General features: G+C 47.3%; 1 protein-coding gene across 4 annotated transcripts in view; it reads right to left on the minus strand.

Annotated features, from left to right (window-relative positions):
* LOC144148707 (PAS domain-containing protein cky-1-like) overlaps positions 1 to 17,707 on the minus strand; it is a 122,623-nt gene that overhangs the window by 55,945 nt on the left and 48,971 nt on the right. The window contains exon 2 of one of the 4 annotated variants that reach the window (XM_077680226.1): positions 10,781 to 10,962. The exons of 2 other annotated variants lie outside the window; for them this stretch is intronic. In XM_077680226.1, coding sequence (XP_077536352.1) covers positions 10,781 to 10,962 — 182 coding nt within the window. Of the gene's footprint in view, positions 1 to 10,780; positions 10,966 to 17,707 lie in introns of all 4 variants that reach the window. One more of the 4 variants, XM_077680225.1, reaches the window with a different exon arrangement.

Genomic DNA, 17,707 nt, shown 5'->3' on the forward strand with positions numbered 1-17,707 from the left:
AAAACTGATGGGCACTTGAATCGACCCCATGCCTGCTTGGCATACTACTGAGGGTTCCCCTACGGGAAGATGGTGTAATTTTTTTATCTGTGATTGTTGCGCGAGCCAGATTGCAGATTTATTAGAACCCATTTTTACCCATAATCTCATAACGAATATCAAATATACCAAACTTATTTAGTGCCTCGATATTCCTTCGTTACAGCCAGGTTTGATTGTAACCAATTTTTTCTTATCTTCACTTAATTTTCTTTCCCTTTGCATTCCTCCAGAAGGGAAATCATTTCTTCGTGCAACTTTCCTTTTTTACGTGCTAATCACTTCCATCCATCAATCCAAACTCGGCATCGCCCTCTTGTAGCGCACATGTGCCCAGCCCACACACGTCTTCGGTGATGCGGGCGGTCGTTCATCAGCAGGACAAATTGCGGTAGAGGGAAACACGCGGGGCTCGTAGCCGGAGGGCGAGAGACAGGCGATCGAGCAGCAACTCCTCTACACTCATTCTCTCGTTCGAACCTTCAATCGTTTGTTCACGCCGCTCGAGTACAGAACAATGACTTTTTAAACATCTCTTCTACGCGCTTGTGATTGTTCTGATCCACCTATACATTCTAATGCGTCCGTAGTCTGTTACATAGGAAAAGAGGATTGGTGGCCCACATTATTCTCTCTTCTTCCAAACCTCTTCGGTGTATTTACTTGCCTTATCCCTCCCAAGCCATGCGTACAGAGAAGCAGTGAATTTCGCTTAAACACACGTGCGTGTTTTGTCGTCTCCGGAGCCGCTTTTAGCGTCTTTAGTTTTTTTCGCCATTCCGCGTGGAGTGCGCGTGCGGATCCCAGTCGAGTCATTACATGCACGGCACGCGCATGGGAGCAGCAGAGGGGTAGTAGAGGGAGTGGAATAGGCGGAGGGGGGGTGGGGGGGAGCGCTTGTGACTGCGGGGATTACCGTCGTCGTTGTCGGAGAAAACCACATCGCCTCCACCATTCTTCAAGAACTCGATGGCCCGTGATCAGTATAGCCGGGTGCGCAGGAGAGGCGGACTTGACCCCTCGTTCGGCAGGGTATGCATGTGCAACGTTGCGTAGATTGATATCGGCCTTCTGCAGCACTGTATACGTAGCATAAGAAAAGGGATGGGGTGCTCTTTTTTGTCTGAATGGGACACTCACTGTTGCCCGGAATCCTGGCAAATGCGGGATTACGGTTGCTGCATGCAGACGAGGAACACTGGCGATAGGCAAGGATGTGTCAAAGGGAAAGCTCATGGTTCCAGCAATGTAATAGACTCGCCTATGTTGCCTGGTCGATGTCCTTAACCAAATATGACATTTAATCACTTAAAAAGATCACTCGAAAGCATCTAACAAGCCCTGGAACTCCCCATGAGTGCCTCGCCAACCTAGCTTCTTCAAATGGGTCTCCACAACACCCATTTCCATTTCAGGAGCACAACACCCACAACACCCAGGAACGCATGGAGGCCATCTAGCAAGCGAGCGGCTCCGTTTGACACCCACTCAAGCAGGCCTCTTTGTTCGTCCATAGATAAACTGGTCCTGTTCAGAACAAACCCTAGACCCTTTGACAGACGAGCGGCGGCGTAAACAAATTTCGGTAAAACCACTCCCGAAGAGAAGGAACCCCGACCTTCATCCCGAGCGCTGGACCACTCGCAGCTTAGCCCCAGAACCCATTTATGGCAATTGCTATGACGTGTCATGCACCCATGCGGCGAGCTACGCTGAAAATATAACCATTGTTGCAGTGACAACATTCAGGAACCATTGAATTGCATGCGTGTCTTTGCAGATTACCTCTTCTCGAGACGCCAAAAAACTTGCCCTTGCCTTAGGCCTCGTCCATTGCGCCAACAGTCATCGTCCCTGACTATAAAGCAGCCTGCCGCAGTTTCCTGTCAGCGAGGGCGGCACCAACGGCACTGCGGGTACTTCAACACTACCGCCCATCTCACCGAGTGGCGATCGTGGCCACAGAGGCATACACACTTGTCCATTCCTCTGTAATTGACAACAATTTCGCCCACCGACAGGTTCGCGAACCACGCCGTCTAGTTTAAGCAGCTTAGAAACACCTTAGGGTTCTTCAACATGCCTTGCAACCTACCCACCTGAGCTTGTTTTCTCCGTTTCAGGAATGCAGTTCCATCGCCGGAAGTGAAACTTGCATTTGGGGGTAATTAAACGCGTATTCGCCACAAGGCCACCTCTGCGGTTGTTACAGAGGATAAATGGTGGGGATTGTGTTGTTGGCCGTAGTGGAAATACATAGTGCTATTGTTATCAGGGGTGGCAGTTGTAGTAGCAAAGCAGTAGTACTTGTGATAACAGAAGGGCTTGTTGTCGAAGAGATAAAGATAAGGGCGGATAGTTGACCGGAGAAGGATGGAAATTTTATACCCTTTGCATCTCCTTCCAGCAGCACTTTTTCAAGTAATGTGCTAATGCCTAAAACTGCTCGTTTATTAGACTGAAACTTTACCCACGGTGCCGGACGCACATGTCAATTTCGTCACTATGTCTGTGGATATATGCACCGTTGCAGCGCCACTGCCGGCCGGTAAACGTATACTGGAGTCACTAAATAGGCTTTCAGGTTACTTAGGCACGCACGTTGGAAACGGGGGCCCTCTTGGTGTTCATCAATGTTGCCAGATCGCATCTTCTACGGCCTCGCCGCTAGTGTTTCACAGGGTAGTTCTTAAGCAACACTGCCGAAGACGCAGCAAAACGGACTCTTCAGACACAATTCTGCAGCTGAAATGCAGCGAAGCGGGGTATCTTTGATTCGCGTTAGAAACGAAGGGCGTCGGGCAGCCGCCGAGAAAAGCGGACAAGCTAATAGTACCACAGTTGACCGTCTAAAACGCATAAACAACGAAATGGCCGCACCCATGAACCGTTGTAGAGTAAACAAATGTCCCGTGATGTGAAATGATCAATTGCACGTGGTGGTGGCCCGGAACAATAGGATAAATGAGTGCCGATACTCCGAAACCTTATCTTGTGACACTAACGTATACCTTCCTGGTAGCATGATTGAACGCTGAAACCATTCATTTTTATTTTGATTTTGTGATTTTGTTGCGACTAAACCGAACAAAAAATGAAGTGTAATGTAATAAGCTAAAACGAGAACAGCCGGAATGCGCGGTTGGCGTCGCGGTTAAAAGTGCCTTCGGAAAGCGCGCCATCTCGTTCATGATTCGACTTCAACGGGCTGCGGCGCTTTTGGCAGAAACGTTGAAACAGGAGCGAAAAAAGACTGTAAATGTAGACGTAGCACGCGTTTCGTGTGCCCCGTGCATGCACCGTGTTGCTCAGTGCGAGTACACATGCGAACGTAGTCTAGCTTGGAGCTTCCGCTTCATGCAACGTCTTTCATGCCGAATCAAGGCTGCCATTTGGAGTAGTTACTGGAAGCGTGTAGTTGAATGAAAACACTCTGGCTCAACCTTCGCGACACCGGTGGGATTCCACGGAACATGCCAAGAAAGAGGAAGAGAGAGGATGAAGGTTTATTTGTTGTAAGAGATGGGCTCATATTAAAGCTTGAAGGAGGTGCCCTCAGTCTGATACCTAGAGCGCGGGAGGCATCAAAAGCCGTCCGTGGGAGCCGAAACTGATCGCCAAGGACAGTGCTCTCCAAGGCTCGCTCCCAAAGCTTTTAGGGGAAAAGTGCAGGTTGGGGAAATCGTTAGGAACCGTTCGCACCCGTTAAAAAAGAAAAAGAACTCCTTTAAGAAAGTTTAAAAGTTTTGTACGGGGATGACGCAGTAAAGCGGCCGAGACAACCTTTAATAATGTTGCGAGAGGTGCTCGAAGCACAGCGTGCGTATCTGAGCCGAGTTTTTGAGGTGTTCTCAGCACGAGCTGGTTAATAGTGATGATAGTGGCACTGATGAAAACGACGGCAAAAATGTCGCTGGAGGGCTCCCCATAGACCGTGTTGCATTAATGGAAAACCAAGACACATGTTTGACACCGTGTAGGAAAAATAAGATAGGTAGGGAAGAAAAGAATCGGAAGAAAATTAGATGTAAGTCAGCTAGATAAGGGAAGGGACGTTGAAAGCAAACACTATACTTAGAGATATATACATGCGTATGCAATATTTATGCAGGAACAGTCTGTGGTCGTAAACGGCCGCGGCTGTATACACGATTCAGTACGTGTCGGCCAGGGGTCAAGGTATCACGTGGGATACAGGAAAAGCTCCGGTGGTCAAAGCTGGGAGTGGGGTCACCGACGCGTGGATGGAAGTGGCGCGCCTGAAGAAGTGAAGCTTGGGAGGGAAAACAGAAACAACTCGAATACCTGTGACAAGATTAGGCGTGGTGCAGGCCAGTGTCCGCTGAAAAGCCATTTTGAAGGCTCTTAGGTTTAAGCTTTGTGGCTGTGTCGCTCCCTGGGCAAGTTGCCCCGCGCACTCAAAAACAAAATCTAGGAAGTGCGAATGACGAGCGTCGTCCGAATTTTGGAAAAGTTTCGTAAGGTTTTTTAAGGGCTCCATTTTTTCAGTGAGAGAAAAATACCCAAAATAAAAGTTTTCCAATCGAAAAACTTCTTAACATGTTCATTATCGACAGGCAACTATACAGGAAGCGTCTAGACTTTCGCCGTGGGTATTGAATGCGGACCTTAGAGGCTCGAGCGGCAGACGGCCGCGTCTGTCTGGGAATCAGGAACGTCACTTTTCTCAAGGACCTCGTATAGCCGCCACCCAGCTGTGCGGCATCTGATGAAACTCCTTTGGAATCTACAACTTTCCGCCTCACTTTGCCGAGAAGGTTTTCGCGCCGTCATCATTACACCGACTCCCACCTCCGCGATATACGCGACGCCATTTCATCGCACTCGCAACAGCGGCTGGAGACGCTTATTGCGAAGCCTTAGCTCAAACCTGCGTACGACTCATATACGTGTGCCGTTTGGACCGGCACCCAAGAAACCGGCCCCCTAAACCTCCGTCTCCCATGATGTTGCAGTCGATGACACGTAGGAGGATCGACCATTAGGAAGTGGGCTGCCTCTTCGCACCCTATTAAGCCTAACGATGCCTGGAGCGCAGGCCGCAAGCACCTCCGGCGGCGTTCGGCGTCTTCTTCGTGGCGTCGCCTGCTGTATGTACGCGCGTCGTCCCTGGTATACGACGCCTCTGGGGCCATTGTTGTCGGGGGCGCTGCTCTCGATGTGCGAGGGGGCCTCGCACGTATTAACGCCTCTCGCCCGTATTATGGCTGAACGTGGCGCCGCTGCTGCCGTGGAATGCTGCCCATTCTTTTCTGAAACCAGTGTGGTTCTAAATTGCCCATAGCTCTTGTGGATTTCTTTCTTCCCACATGTTTTTTCTTCTCGATTTCTAGCTTCGGATCTTTACATGAAGCTGCGTCCTTTACCTTGCCGTATTCATGAGACTCCGTTGTAGTTTCTTGCCGAATGCGTTCCTCCTTTGGCTCGTTGCGTTCTTTTTCATCGTGTCGAACGCGAGACAGTACGTCATTTGAAAGCTACGATGACTCCCTCACTGCACTGCGTTTGTCGGGAAGTGTCTTTGGCTGTGCGAAGATTTTTCGGGCCAGAAGCCCTGTGTGTAGGCCGCATCGTTTTTCCCTTGAGGTTCGGTTGATCGCTTGCCGGTATTTTCGCGACGGCATTTTTCTTCCCAGCGCTCTTTTTATTTTGCCTGACTGATAAACCTGATTATTCTTGTCCTTTTTATTCGGTTGTCATCACGCTGCCAGTGTTGCTTCCCGAGGTCCGATCACACGATGGCATGAAATCAAATGCTGCCTGATCTGGCCGGTGCATAGGACACAGCAGGGCACCATTGTTTTTTTTTTATGGTTGACAGCCACCGATCCCTTTATTGGAGGCCTAGAAGGAGTAGTAAGGTGAGTTTAGAGGCTTTCGCTGGCTGCCCATGCAGACAAAAAATCGCGCTGACCAATCATAGATATGCGCAAAGCGAATACGTACAGTTTTGTTTGAATTACAGGTGGGTCTCAAATGTTTTGACGCTCAGGTTCGCGAGTTTAGGCTTACACTTCGCAAATTCCTGAATCTTACCTAACTTTGCAATGTTTTCATGGGGAAACACCATATAGTTATCGCCGGAACAAATATCCCTGCTGCTGATCAGGTAGCTTTGGTATCAGTGGTGAAACTGGTTAACATAGCAAATTAACGTGCACCTGCGTTCGCCTGTGTGCACTTTCCTAAACCTCGCTTACAGAAGTGCCTTAATGTTAGAGTGTACATTAGTGTTATCCAGTTGCAATTGCAAAGAATCCTAAATTTCTGCAACGTAAGCCGGTGTACCAAAAGCATGGATGCAATGAAATTAGTAAGGGGCAACAATAAGAGGCCTGTGACTTCTCGGAATAGTTTCGAGCGTTGTTTTCTTAACTGCGTTCTTACCTCTCTTATATAGCATCGGAGTCAGTAGAATGCACACATTTCCCCATTTTGCATGGATGTTTTTCCCCCTGAAAGCATTTTGTAGGGACTGAAGCTAAGCAGACGACTGTCACCGCACTGCTCCTATCCAGCGTCACTTTCGCGGGCTTAGAACACTGTTGCGTAGAAAAATTCACCTCGTAATACGTCCAGCATGGCTGTATAAACAAGGAGGGCAAATTTCAATGCAGGTAAATCGACCACAATTCGTTAATGACAAGGTAGTAATAGAATATTTCGGCTATTACACAAATGCCCAAGATGGTCGTTGGCAGAACCTATCTGGTTGCATTCTTCTAGCAAACAAAGTGTGCCAAAGCGGATGGATCTGGTGAAGAGATGTCAAGGAATGGCAAGCGTTCTACTCGTAAATACTGGGTTACATGGCGTGTAACGTTTCTGATTTGTTGCGGATTACTCTCGCCAAGCATGCCATTAAAACGGAATCGCTTGTCGCATGCCTAACCGACAAGGCTAGTTGAGCGCGGGTAATTAAGCCCTCGTCTGACCACCCTTCACTTCCTTTTAATATGTTTTCACGCTTCAGGGAACTCTTTCTTGAGTGTATGATTCAACCTGTCGTCGCATGTGGACATGGCACCACCAAACTGCTCCAATGAGGAGTGTGCGTGCGTAAGCAGAAACTCGACGGCAATGGGCAAACCACCCGCCAGAAAGCCTTGCTGACTTACAGAATATGTGCACGAAACTCTTCACGTGCAAGAAAGGATCAGAGAAAGCGGAACAAATATATCCGCGACGATTACCAACCAATCGCTAACGTGGAAGGCGGGGCACGGGAACTTATATCCTCCAACCGCGGTTCTCACGGTTCTTAAAGAGCCGCGCATGCGCCGTTGTGCTCTACTTTCATGCCAGCGATTTCGTCGTCAGGTGCTGCTCCACTGCACCGAAGGCAAACTGCGTCATCAATCACGCCTTGCCAGCAACAACACGGACGCTGAGTGCCGCTGCTGAGCTGTCTCGGGCGGCTTCCCAGCGCCGGCTGCCCGACGTTTTTGCCGGCCTTTGGCATTGTTCTGTATCTCTCGAAGTAGGTTGATTACGAAGTACGCGCAGCGTTATGGCTTGTAGAGGGCAGCTGCCCGGTCGGGGGCCCTGTCGATGCCGCTAGGCCACCGTTGAATCTCACCGTTTCGCGCAGGTGCGGTATCCCACCGAGAAAAATGCTGCAATGTTGCTCTACACACTACACATTTTACACTGTTTTTGGCCGAAAATGGTATCGTGTAGGCGAAAAATGGGCATTTGGAGGTCTTTTCTACCCTTTTGTCTCGGTTAAAAAGGCTAAACTTGCAGCTTTACACCCCTTTTCTGTTTGAATGCTTGAATGGTATTCTGGGGGGGGGGGGGAGGGGTGAGAAACGAGGCATTTAATTGGCAGAGGCGGCTGAAGGCTTTCGACGGCATTTGTACTTAGGTGAAAAGCAGCAAAGGCCAATTTTTTAAAGAATAATTTCTCTCCGACCACTTTCTTATTTTTCTTCATCTCCTTTGGACAAAACTGATAATCTCCCACATGGGTGCAAACCACGTGTTGCTGTGAAGTATGGTTATTTCTTTACACTTTCCGTTTCCCTTCCCGCACCAAAGTGTGCATGTGAACGTTACAACCTACAAGTTTGCTGGAACAAGCAAATTTTGTTCGCAGCATCGAGTTACCGTCCATGTGACATGGCGTATTTTTTGCGTACAGACGATTGCCAATGGTTTCGTTGTTCCTCTGGGGGCGCGTATCGCCACATTAATTCTTATTGTTTTATTTTATCCCCACCTCTTCTTTATCTTCTCCCGAATGAAAGAAGGTCCAGCTGGACCCAACGCATTCTGCGCACAGCTGCATTGGCGGGCTTCAACAGCAGCTGCTTTTTTGAGTTTGCTGGGATTCGTTTTCGCCGTGCACGGGGAACGGGCTCTTAAGAGTGCAGTTCTAGCCCGTTTTCCACTCTCTCGCATTGACGCCTCTTTAGCCTCACAGATGCGACCGTTGGCGTCTCTTTCTCTGGCTCCATGAGTCTTTTTTTCCTGCTCTTCTTTCCTCGGGGGCATAACTCAAATCCTGTTACGGCGCCGAAGCAAGCCGCGCAGCGATGGAGAAAACCTGGAGCGCAGCTATACAGCTGTGACCGAGACTGCAGTTCGCGGAACACGAGAAACGCGGCGTCTCTGTATCGCTGTTTGTGTCCGAAGGAACACCCTTATACTGGACAGGCATGTATAGTACGTTCAATGTAAGAGTTCCTGCCTTGAATAAAATTGCCGTACCCACATAGCAAGGTGTGTCTCGTTCTGATCATTCTCGAGCCGTGCGGCGGGAACCTACATGGACGACATACATCTCTATTTCGAGTTTCCGAGCAGGAATGTATATATATATATATATATATATATATATATATATATATATATATATATATATATATATATATATATATATATATATATATATATATATATATATATATATATATATATAAATGTGAAATATAACCGAAATGAACTTGAGTGTTAAATGTTTAGAACGTTATATTTCTTGGCGTAATTCCTGATCTTTCAAAAGGGTGAGCAGCGGCGAGGGCTTCGAGAAATGCAAGACGTAACAAGATTCTTTCAGTGGCTCTTTCTTTGTCGCTTTTCGGCTGCCCCGGCGAGAGTAGTACGGGCAGGTCAGCGATATCACGTCAACTTAACAGGACGCCGTCCCCCTGCCTTCCTCCAAGTCGCTCTTTTGGTACCTCGGGAGACACCACGGTTCGCCAGCATTAGTTTGCGTGAAAGAATACCGAGCGCCGCATTCGACAAGGTTTCCACTCAAAAACTGTGAAAGGCTGCCCCGCGGCGACGGCTACCGAGACACTTTCGGGCGGGACCCTCAGCGGCGCATTCGGGCAGACACACCAGCAGGAGCAGGAGTCGCTGCCCGTGTAGCGAGGGGAAGAGCGAAGGAAAGCTCCCCTTTGAAGCATGCTAGAAGACTGAAATAAGAAGTACGAGACACCACGCGTCGCTGTGTAGTGCCCGTAAAAACAAAATGCTGCGACGTCCCCGCGTTGATCCTCTTTTACAGAACAAGAATGGATTCTCGGTTTTCGGCACACACACTTTGTTGTCCCTTGAGTAGGTCGCGTATGTTCACTTACTGTGGGTACAGTCGTTTACGTCACTTTTATCTCATGTTGGTTTATCTTGACGTTGAGTTTGAACGGGGTAAACTCCCTTTCTTTCTCTGTTTCTGGCTGTCGTTATCACTTGAATACAATTATCTGAAAAACAAAAATGCATAGGTAGCGAAAATAGAGCGGGTAAAGTCCGTTTAGCGACCGCCGTGTACGACTGTGTTGGGTGTATTTACCGTCGGATGGGCGAATGGCGTGTCGGTAAACTTTTTGATACCGGCGTGTAAACGCTTTGATTGACCGTATACCAAATACAGTTATCGTAAACGAACCTGTGCTTAGCAATAGCCCTTCACTCAGCCCCTATTCCTTGTGCACAGTCACAAACGTGCGCATGGCACCAATGTTTCTTAAACTGGTTGTCTGATGGCACTGTCTGCCAGGGGGAGAGCGTCGTTGAAGTTCGAGAGAAATTCTGTTGTTCCAGCCCTCTCAATGCGAATGCGTGAACGTCTGTCCTAGCCATGTCAGGGTGTTCCTCACTGGTGCGCTGGTGCCACACCGCGAGGAAGAGAAGACGGCGGGGGACCGTAACAATTCTATTTTCACACGTACCTAGGACCGCGGCGCGCCCTTCACTGTGGCTACAATAATATAATGTAGTGCATAGGAAAAGCGTGAGGGTTCCGGTTAGTTGGTAATCCATGAGCTTCACAGCGCGTGACAACAGACACGGGACAGCAAGTTGAGGGACTACCAACACCAACATAGGGACTACAAACAACGCTTGTTTGTAGACCCCTTCTTGTTGTGCCTTGGCTGTTGTCGCGCTGGGAAGGTCATAGTGTATAGTGCCTTCTTTCTAGTTCCACTTTGCCCGATGGCCATGCCGGGTCGACAACAATCCAGCCCATCATCGGCCAAGCGCCTCCAGTCGTAACATTTGCTGTCCAGATCGGAGACCAAATAGGGGAAAATCACACTTTTGTACAATGCATCGCGATCTACACACCTTGTTTAATTGAAGAACCGTAGTTTAGGGCTACAGAAGAATGATCACCGCCGTGGGTTCTCATATTTTAACGAAAACGGTTACTGCGTCCATTTGTGAATCCTGAAAGAGAGATTGGCGTGCAGAGAAAGAGGGGGGCGCTTACTGTGCTGGAAGTAGTTCGCCTTTCGTACGTATACGCAGACCAGTGCCATGAGTTGCAGCTGGGAGAGCCGCTGGCGCGTGGACGACGGTAGGGGCAGCAGGTCGCGCAGGTTCGAGATCTCGGCGTTGATCAGATCCCGCCGTAGCTTGGACGCCCCCTTGGTTGACTTGTTCGCCTCGAAGCTGCTGCAGTGGGGGACGAATAGAAGGATAAAAGAAATGTAAGGAAGACGTCATTTTACGAATAAACGTGAACATGAAGAATGGGATTTTGAAGAGATTCGGCAAGTTGTGGCAGCCAATCAGATTAACTTCGCCGAATTGCCGAGTAGAAGATAAGTGTACACTATTAGCCTTGCAATTTGCCTCACATTCATTGCACATTACTAAACAGAAACATTGCACCAATCAAAGCAGAGACCTCACAGATCGGGTCATGGACAGGGATAATGTTTCCAGTCAGCGGTCTCTGCCCGTGAGGAAACAGCTGACCTGAAAAAAATGGGACAATGCTTCCCAGGCACCCTAAAGCGGAGACCTGGGCCCGCATTTCATATTTGTATTCCGAAGATACCGAACCTTTCCGTTCTTGTTATTTGTCATTGTCCGTTGTGCAGATAAACGATTTCTATAATAGGTCACAAACAAAACGATTTTGCCACCAAACCCTTACTGTGGGGTTGACAGCACTTTTCTCTCCAATCAGTGGAATATTTCTTCGAATGGCGACTTCAAGAGCGTGTGCTACGGAGACAGCAATTTGTGAGAGTAGGGGGGTGGTTATACCAGACGTATTTTTGTACAACCACGGTGACACTATGTACACTATTAGAAAAAGCCAAAAAGTATGGTGCCCACTAAAATAATCCAGCCGTATTTACACTATAGTTCCTTTCATTCCGTAACGTCGATAAACATCATAATTACTGTTTCTGAGAAAAACGAGCAGATAACCGTTTCCTAGATATAAATGGCAGAGGATGTGTGTATTTACCCATAAATTACCCACGCCTATGTTCGGGGCTACCATTTTAAAACGCGTTTTAAGATGTGCGTGTGTAATTTCAGGGACTAATTTTTCTTCGGACGAATGTGACAGCCGCCGGTCGGATGCTGAAGCTAGTGCACGGCAGTGATGCGGACACTATTGTCCGGAAGTTTTTGCTCCTAAAGCTTGCGTTCTTTGGCTGTTTTGAGCCCCCTGGATTTATCTACCGGACAAATAAATACTGCCGATGAATCAATGTAAGTGAGCAGTCAGTCCGACTACCTGTCTTGTGTATTTAATGGAACAGAGGTGTCCTGTAACATAACTATGGTCAAGCGGTTATCCGTAATGTGTTCACTGACTCATTTTGACGCGCTGCGGAGAGTTGACGGGGAACATTGTCACCTGCGTGTTACGCTTGTGAATAGCAGCATTGAAGACATAATAAAGAAGACGTTGACCCCAAGAGAAAATGAAACAGTGAATTTTGACCCCCAGAACAGGAGCCTTGTTCACACTGTTCCCCAAATTGTGCACAAAGGAGCCAGTGCACCAAGCAGCGTTGACATATAACCCATGTTCCCAGTGGTAGTAGGTCGGAAAAGATTTGCTTGATAAATACTTAGTCTTTAAGCTAAGTATTCTGCAATGCACATCGCATAGTATAGTGTACAGTGGATAGTGTTAGGATTGTACTGGTTTACAAAAAGAAAAATTCCCCGCATTTCCCCGAGGGGAAGAATGTGAAAGTGCGAATGCACGAGTTGAATTTGCGCGGTTCGGTAATGTTCGCGAAAGAGAGATCACACACACACACAACTACAAAGAAAGAAAGATGCATTTATTCACAGACACCTATTTGTGTTGTCGTTGTACTTGATTGCTAGAGCGGATCTCAGCTTTGAAGTTTCGTGTCAGTACTCCTTTAAGCGGGTGCATTAGCCCTTCTCACGCCCGATTCCTGGCCAATCCCCCACGTGGGTATGTGCCATGTCAGCGGCCAGGCAGCGCGCGCCCATCTCCCCCCGTTGCCAAGGAAGACGAGGAGATTCCTGGCTAATCCCCCTCGTGGGTATGCTATGCGGACATCGCCGGTGGACGCAGGTTCAGGGTCGCTTAAGAAGTGCATCGCACTTAAAACAGCAGCGTACCCGTCTATGGGTACGGGAAGAGGAGGCAATAGTAAAGGAAGACACCTCTTAAAAAATGTGAGCTGTGAATTCATTAAACCTGGTAGACTAGCCATGCGGAGTGGCGAATGGAGATTTGCTTCGGGGATGATTGTTGATGAAATCAAGAAAAACATATGGAGATCTAACAATGAATGAAGAGAAAAACTTGTAATAAGCTTTCAGATGTGGTGAGCATATCCTAGGATTCCCACAGTTCAAACCTTTTTTCTTACGGGCACCGCAAAATGACTAAGTGTCATTGTGAAAGAGCACACTTTGAGGCTGCAAAAGGGTGTTGTACAGCTTACTAAACAAAATAATTATCGGTATCTATGGAAGAGTGGCGGAGCCTTTCCCCCTCGTATACCAGTGTGATATCTTGGCGCATTGCCTAAAACATGTTGGGCTTCTTCGTGTGTAGCCAGCTTGGCACAACTGCAGGGGGAACGACAACGGACAAAGGCAAAGAATGGGTTTGACAACTGCGTAGGCGCCCTGTGTATACAGGCACACTAAGCCATTTTGGTGGTCTGCGAAGCTTCATGAGTGAACCCATGGCATTAGGGCTTTTATTTATTAGCGTTCTTTAGCTCGTTGCCTGGCGTTCCGCGTTATATCGAACTATTTCGGGCTTACCTGGTTCTTGATGGTGTAAACACATTAGTGATATCATGTGGCTGCCTAATAACGAGATTGAAAATGATATAGATATATATATATATATATATACATACATATATCTTTATATATATATATATATATATATATATATATATATATATATATCTTTATATATATATATATATATATATATCTTTATATATATATATATATATATATATATATATATATATATATATATATATATATATATATATATATATATATATATATAGGCGAAATCTTTGTGTACACGCTGCTCGCATGGGCTCCTCCCTATGAAATTGATAACGGAAACGAAGGTTTATAAAAACGTAAATAAAATCACATATATTTAAACGACGATCACTGTTTTTTGGAATTCCCCATTACATTAGCTTTTTAAAAATAAAAAAACTGCCTAAAAATCGGCATCGAGAAGAGGCGAGCGAAATGCGCACAAAACCTAATAAAAGGACTGGCGCGAGCGGCCCCGCACAGCCCCAATAAGACGGAATGAAGAAAGTGAAGAGAAGCATCTAATCACAACTGATTTACTGGTTTTTAACAACTGGTGAGTCAACGATGGTTGTGGACTTTCTTTGTCCCGACAAAGCCACTTGCGTTTTTGCCCAGGAGACACTGTACTAATTCGCCGAGGTTACAACATTTTATTCAAGTGCAGTATTTTAGGTCCCATGTGCAGCCCAGGTTCACTGTACTACAGGGGTGCTATATTGGTAATAATTTAACACAATAATTTAACACAAAAATGGCAATAATTTAACACACCGCTGGATTTTAAATTCTGGTAAAGGTCAGTTCGCTACAGCAGTAAACGAATAAATGCATGCCTTGGTATGAAGGGAGTCCCAGCAGTACGGCTTCATGTAACTGGGATGAAAATGTTTTTTTGTGTTTAGGTCAAGTCAGATCAAACTTTAAATTTTTATTACGAGAGAAGAATCTAGAAAATCGTTCAGGCAAAGGGAGCTACATCGAAATTGGCCACATAAGAATTGTTTATCGGATGCATGGTGAGCTTATAGAGTATATTTGTATTTTGTCAGCTGTGGTGTGTCAACTAAATAATTTTTGACGTAGCGGCCCGCATGTTTAAAGAAAAACATTGTATTTGGTATGTGTTCCAGTCAAAATATTTAGAGTTGAAAGCAATTTCGTCTCCTGTACTCATTTCAAGAACAGAAATACACAAATAACTTCATTAACTGTATGCCAGAGTAGTTTTCTGCGTGTTCTGGTGTAATTGCACAAAACTGATTCGGGACACGAAGAGGCCATACACAAGTGCTCACTACCAATTCATTTATTCAGCTGAGCATCTAGGCTTGTAAATTCTAGCCGTAAATGAAATCCGTTGAAAGTTAGCACCGGGGTTCTTCCTGTCTTTTTGTGTCACGATCGTTAGTGATTGTCCCCACATAACAAGTCACGCAAAATCACCGCAAAACAGACGACGAACTTCTGATGCATGAAGATTTCTGTAAATATTAAAATCAGCACAGATACAGCACTTGTCCATCCAACCTAGTGTTTTCACGGGCTAGTGCTACGACCCGTCACAGCAAGCAAGAACTCTTGGCGTGAGGTTCTATTGATGGCTGTGTAGAGTACTCGAGTGGTAAGGCCTTTCGCTGAAGATTTTGCGTTGCGGGAAGTGTGCTGTCACTAGCAACGACAGCTTCAGTTGTGATTCTTTTCTGTTTTATTGGCTACATACCATCATCAAATGTTAGCGTGGCGTCTCTTTAGCGTCTAGTTAGCGTCTCTTTTACCGTGGAATTAAGGGGATGTTTTTAAGAGTCTGCGTAAAATGGATTTGATGGGCACGCGCATTGGTCTGAATATCGATATTGGCAATAAACTCACGGCTCCAACTTACAGCAGTCACGCGCCCTGCCATGTCACGCTTCAGTGCTAGAGTCTGGTCAAGCTGACAAAACCTCTCCAATTTTTTTGGAAACTACCTAGCCTGTGCAGTATTGATAACTAATTCTTCTTTCGTATGTTGGCTTATAAGTGTGTGAATTGAGGCGGATTTTATTTCATCTCTTGGACAAAAGAGTACAGATACTATAACGCAGGCGTTACGGCAAGCGGGAATTCCGTTCCCCGTAAAAAACCGGAAAGTACATGACGTACATTGATAGTTTTTTTTGTGTACGTTAAATGTTTTTCGTACCGCAGTTTTGGAGGACGCAAACCCAGGATGTGAAGCAGTACAAACGGGATACCCTTGCAGCCCGTACGCTAGCATAGGAGGCAGGACGGAGCTCAAGAATGGGGAGGGCGCATGGGAGGCACGTGCGAAAAAAAAAAATGGCCCCGCTTCCGCTTCGTCCCTACTCTCTTCTCTCTCAGTCCTTATGCAGGTTACTCTCAGAACAGATTTCTTTTATTTTTTTCTGTTTTGAGACGCTTTTCCGTCACCTGAGAGAGAGGAGGATGGGATGAATGCCAAATTCAAAGATTCTCCAGTGGCTGTGGCGACGTAACGCCATACACGAGTACAGAGTAATGCGCGTAGTGCACGAATGGCCGTTAGCTCTCAGTCGTGAACAACACACGTATCGCCTGCTAAGCGTAAGCTTGCGTACGCTTAGTAGCAAGCGCAACAGAGGAGTCGCGTTTATATCGAGACCTATCGTGTGTGAACGCCTTAGGGGGCAGCAGCAGCAGCAGCCGCAGCCGGCGCAGGGCGATGCATCGTTTTGTTCTCGATTCGTTCTTCACCTCTTTCTGGAAGCAGAGTAATGCCCTTTTCCCGCACTTGGCTGTTTCCTTTTAGTTTCTAAAACCGCTGTTTCCCACCTTTTTATTCTTTTCTTCGTCTCGGCAGGCCCGCCTTCAACACCACCACACACTTTTTGCCGTGCGGGAAGAGCGATGCCATCATGAGGATCACGAACACGTGAGCCTGCGCTCGCGCCTTTTTTTGTGCTTGCAGAAATCGCCGTCTGCACGCAGGATGTGTTAAGCGTTTCCGAGCCTTAAAGCAGGAACAAGAGCGTGTTGGCCTGGTCGGTGTACAGCACAACCGCTATGCGTTTCTGCTGCTGCTGGTGTTGGTGGTGGCGTAGCTTCTTTTGTAGTCGTTTTAGTGGTCGCAGGTACAAATGTGCCCACGCGTTTACTTCATACCGGCCGCCGTCTGTTAGATGGAGCGCGGAAAGAGACGTGCGGGATGGAGCTGCGATAATATCGCGGAGCGACGAAGAAAAGTGCAGGGACAAAGCGGTGTTTCTGGAATACCGGCAAGATGTGCGTAGAAGAGTTTAGGCGCGTACGTCGAAGCCACTGAGACGCGAAGGTTACGGTCAGCGTATTGTTGGTATCGGGCAGAGCGTAGAGAGCAGAGGCGTGATGTCGGGAATGATGTGTGGCACGAGTTCTGGCGTAGTCAATGGAGCATGTAGCGGAAATGGATTACGCAAAATAAACAGTGGCAATACCACTAAGAGGTTTGCTAAAATAGAGCAAACAGCACACTTGCGGCTGAAGGATGCGCTTACAGTGATTTGGGGTCGCCGATCCTCCACAGCTGTGACACTTTTTTTTATTTTTTCTTCTGGCGCCATAGCGACTGCAGTATGAGGATCTCATGTAGTTCCACATTTGGATGTGCGCCATTTTCCAGCGGTTATTCATCGTCTGCTACGAGCCCCGCTGTGGAACAGGATACGGAGGTTCAATAAACACGCGTTCGAGTAGACGGAGAGAAGAGAAGGAAAGAAGAAGCTCGCCATATAAAGGCTCAAGGCGTAAAGAAGGTAGGCGGCATGCTCTCAAAGAGAAGACGCCGCAGCAACGTTCACCATCGCACTAATGCCCGGCCGAAGGTTAGGGTCGCCGCAGCCTTGGTCATTTTCCTGAATGAACAGCGCCTGGTCCGTCCCGACATCCCGTCGCGAGGGGGCACGCGGGCGGTCGAGGAATGTCCGAACGCGGTCGTTTTCTTTGTTGCTATCTGATGCCGACATCGCTCGCTGGCTGGTTTCATTACTCCTCTTCCTCGGCTGCTGACGGCCTTTCTGCGCTGCCCACTTCAGAAGAAAAAAAAACGTTTAGAAATGTAAGAGGTTGTTTTCAAGATGCCGAATAATTCTGA

The sequence above is a fragment of the Haemaphysalis longicornis genome, unplaced genomic scaffold, assembly GCF_048455015.1.
Source record: "Haemaphysalis longicornis isolate Haplotype H1 unplaced genomic scaffold, Haemaphysalis longicornis Haplotype H1 scaffold_8, whole genome shotgun sequence".
NCBI classification, from domain to species: Eukaryota; Metazoa; Arthropoda; class Arachnida; order Ixodida; family Ixodidae; genus Haemaphysalis; species Haemaphysalis longicornis.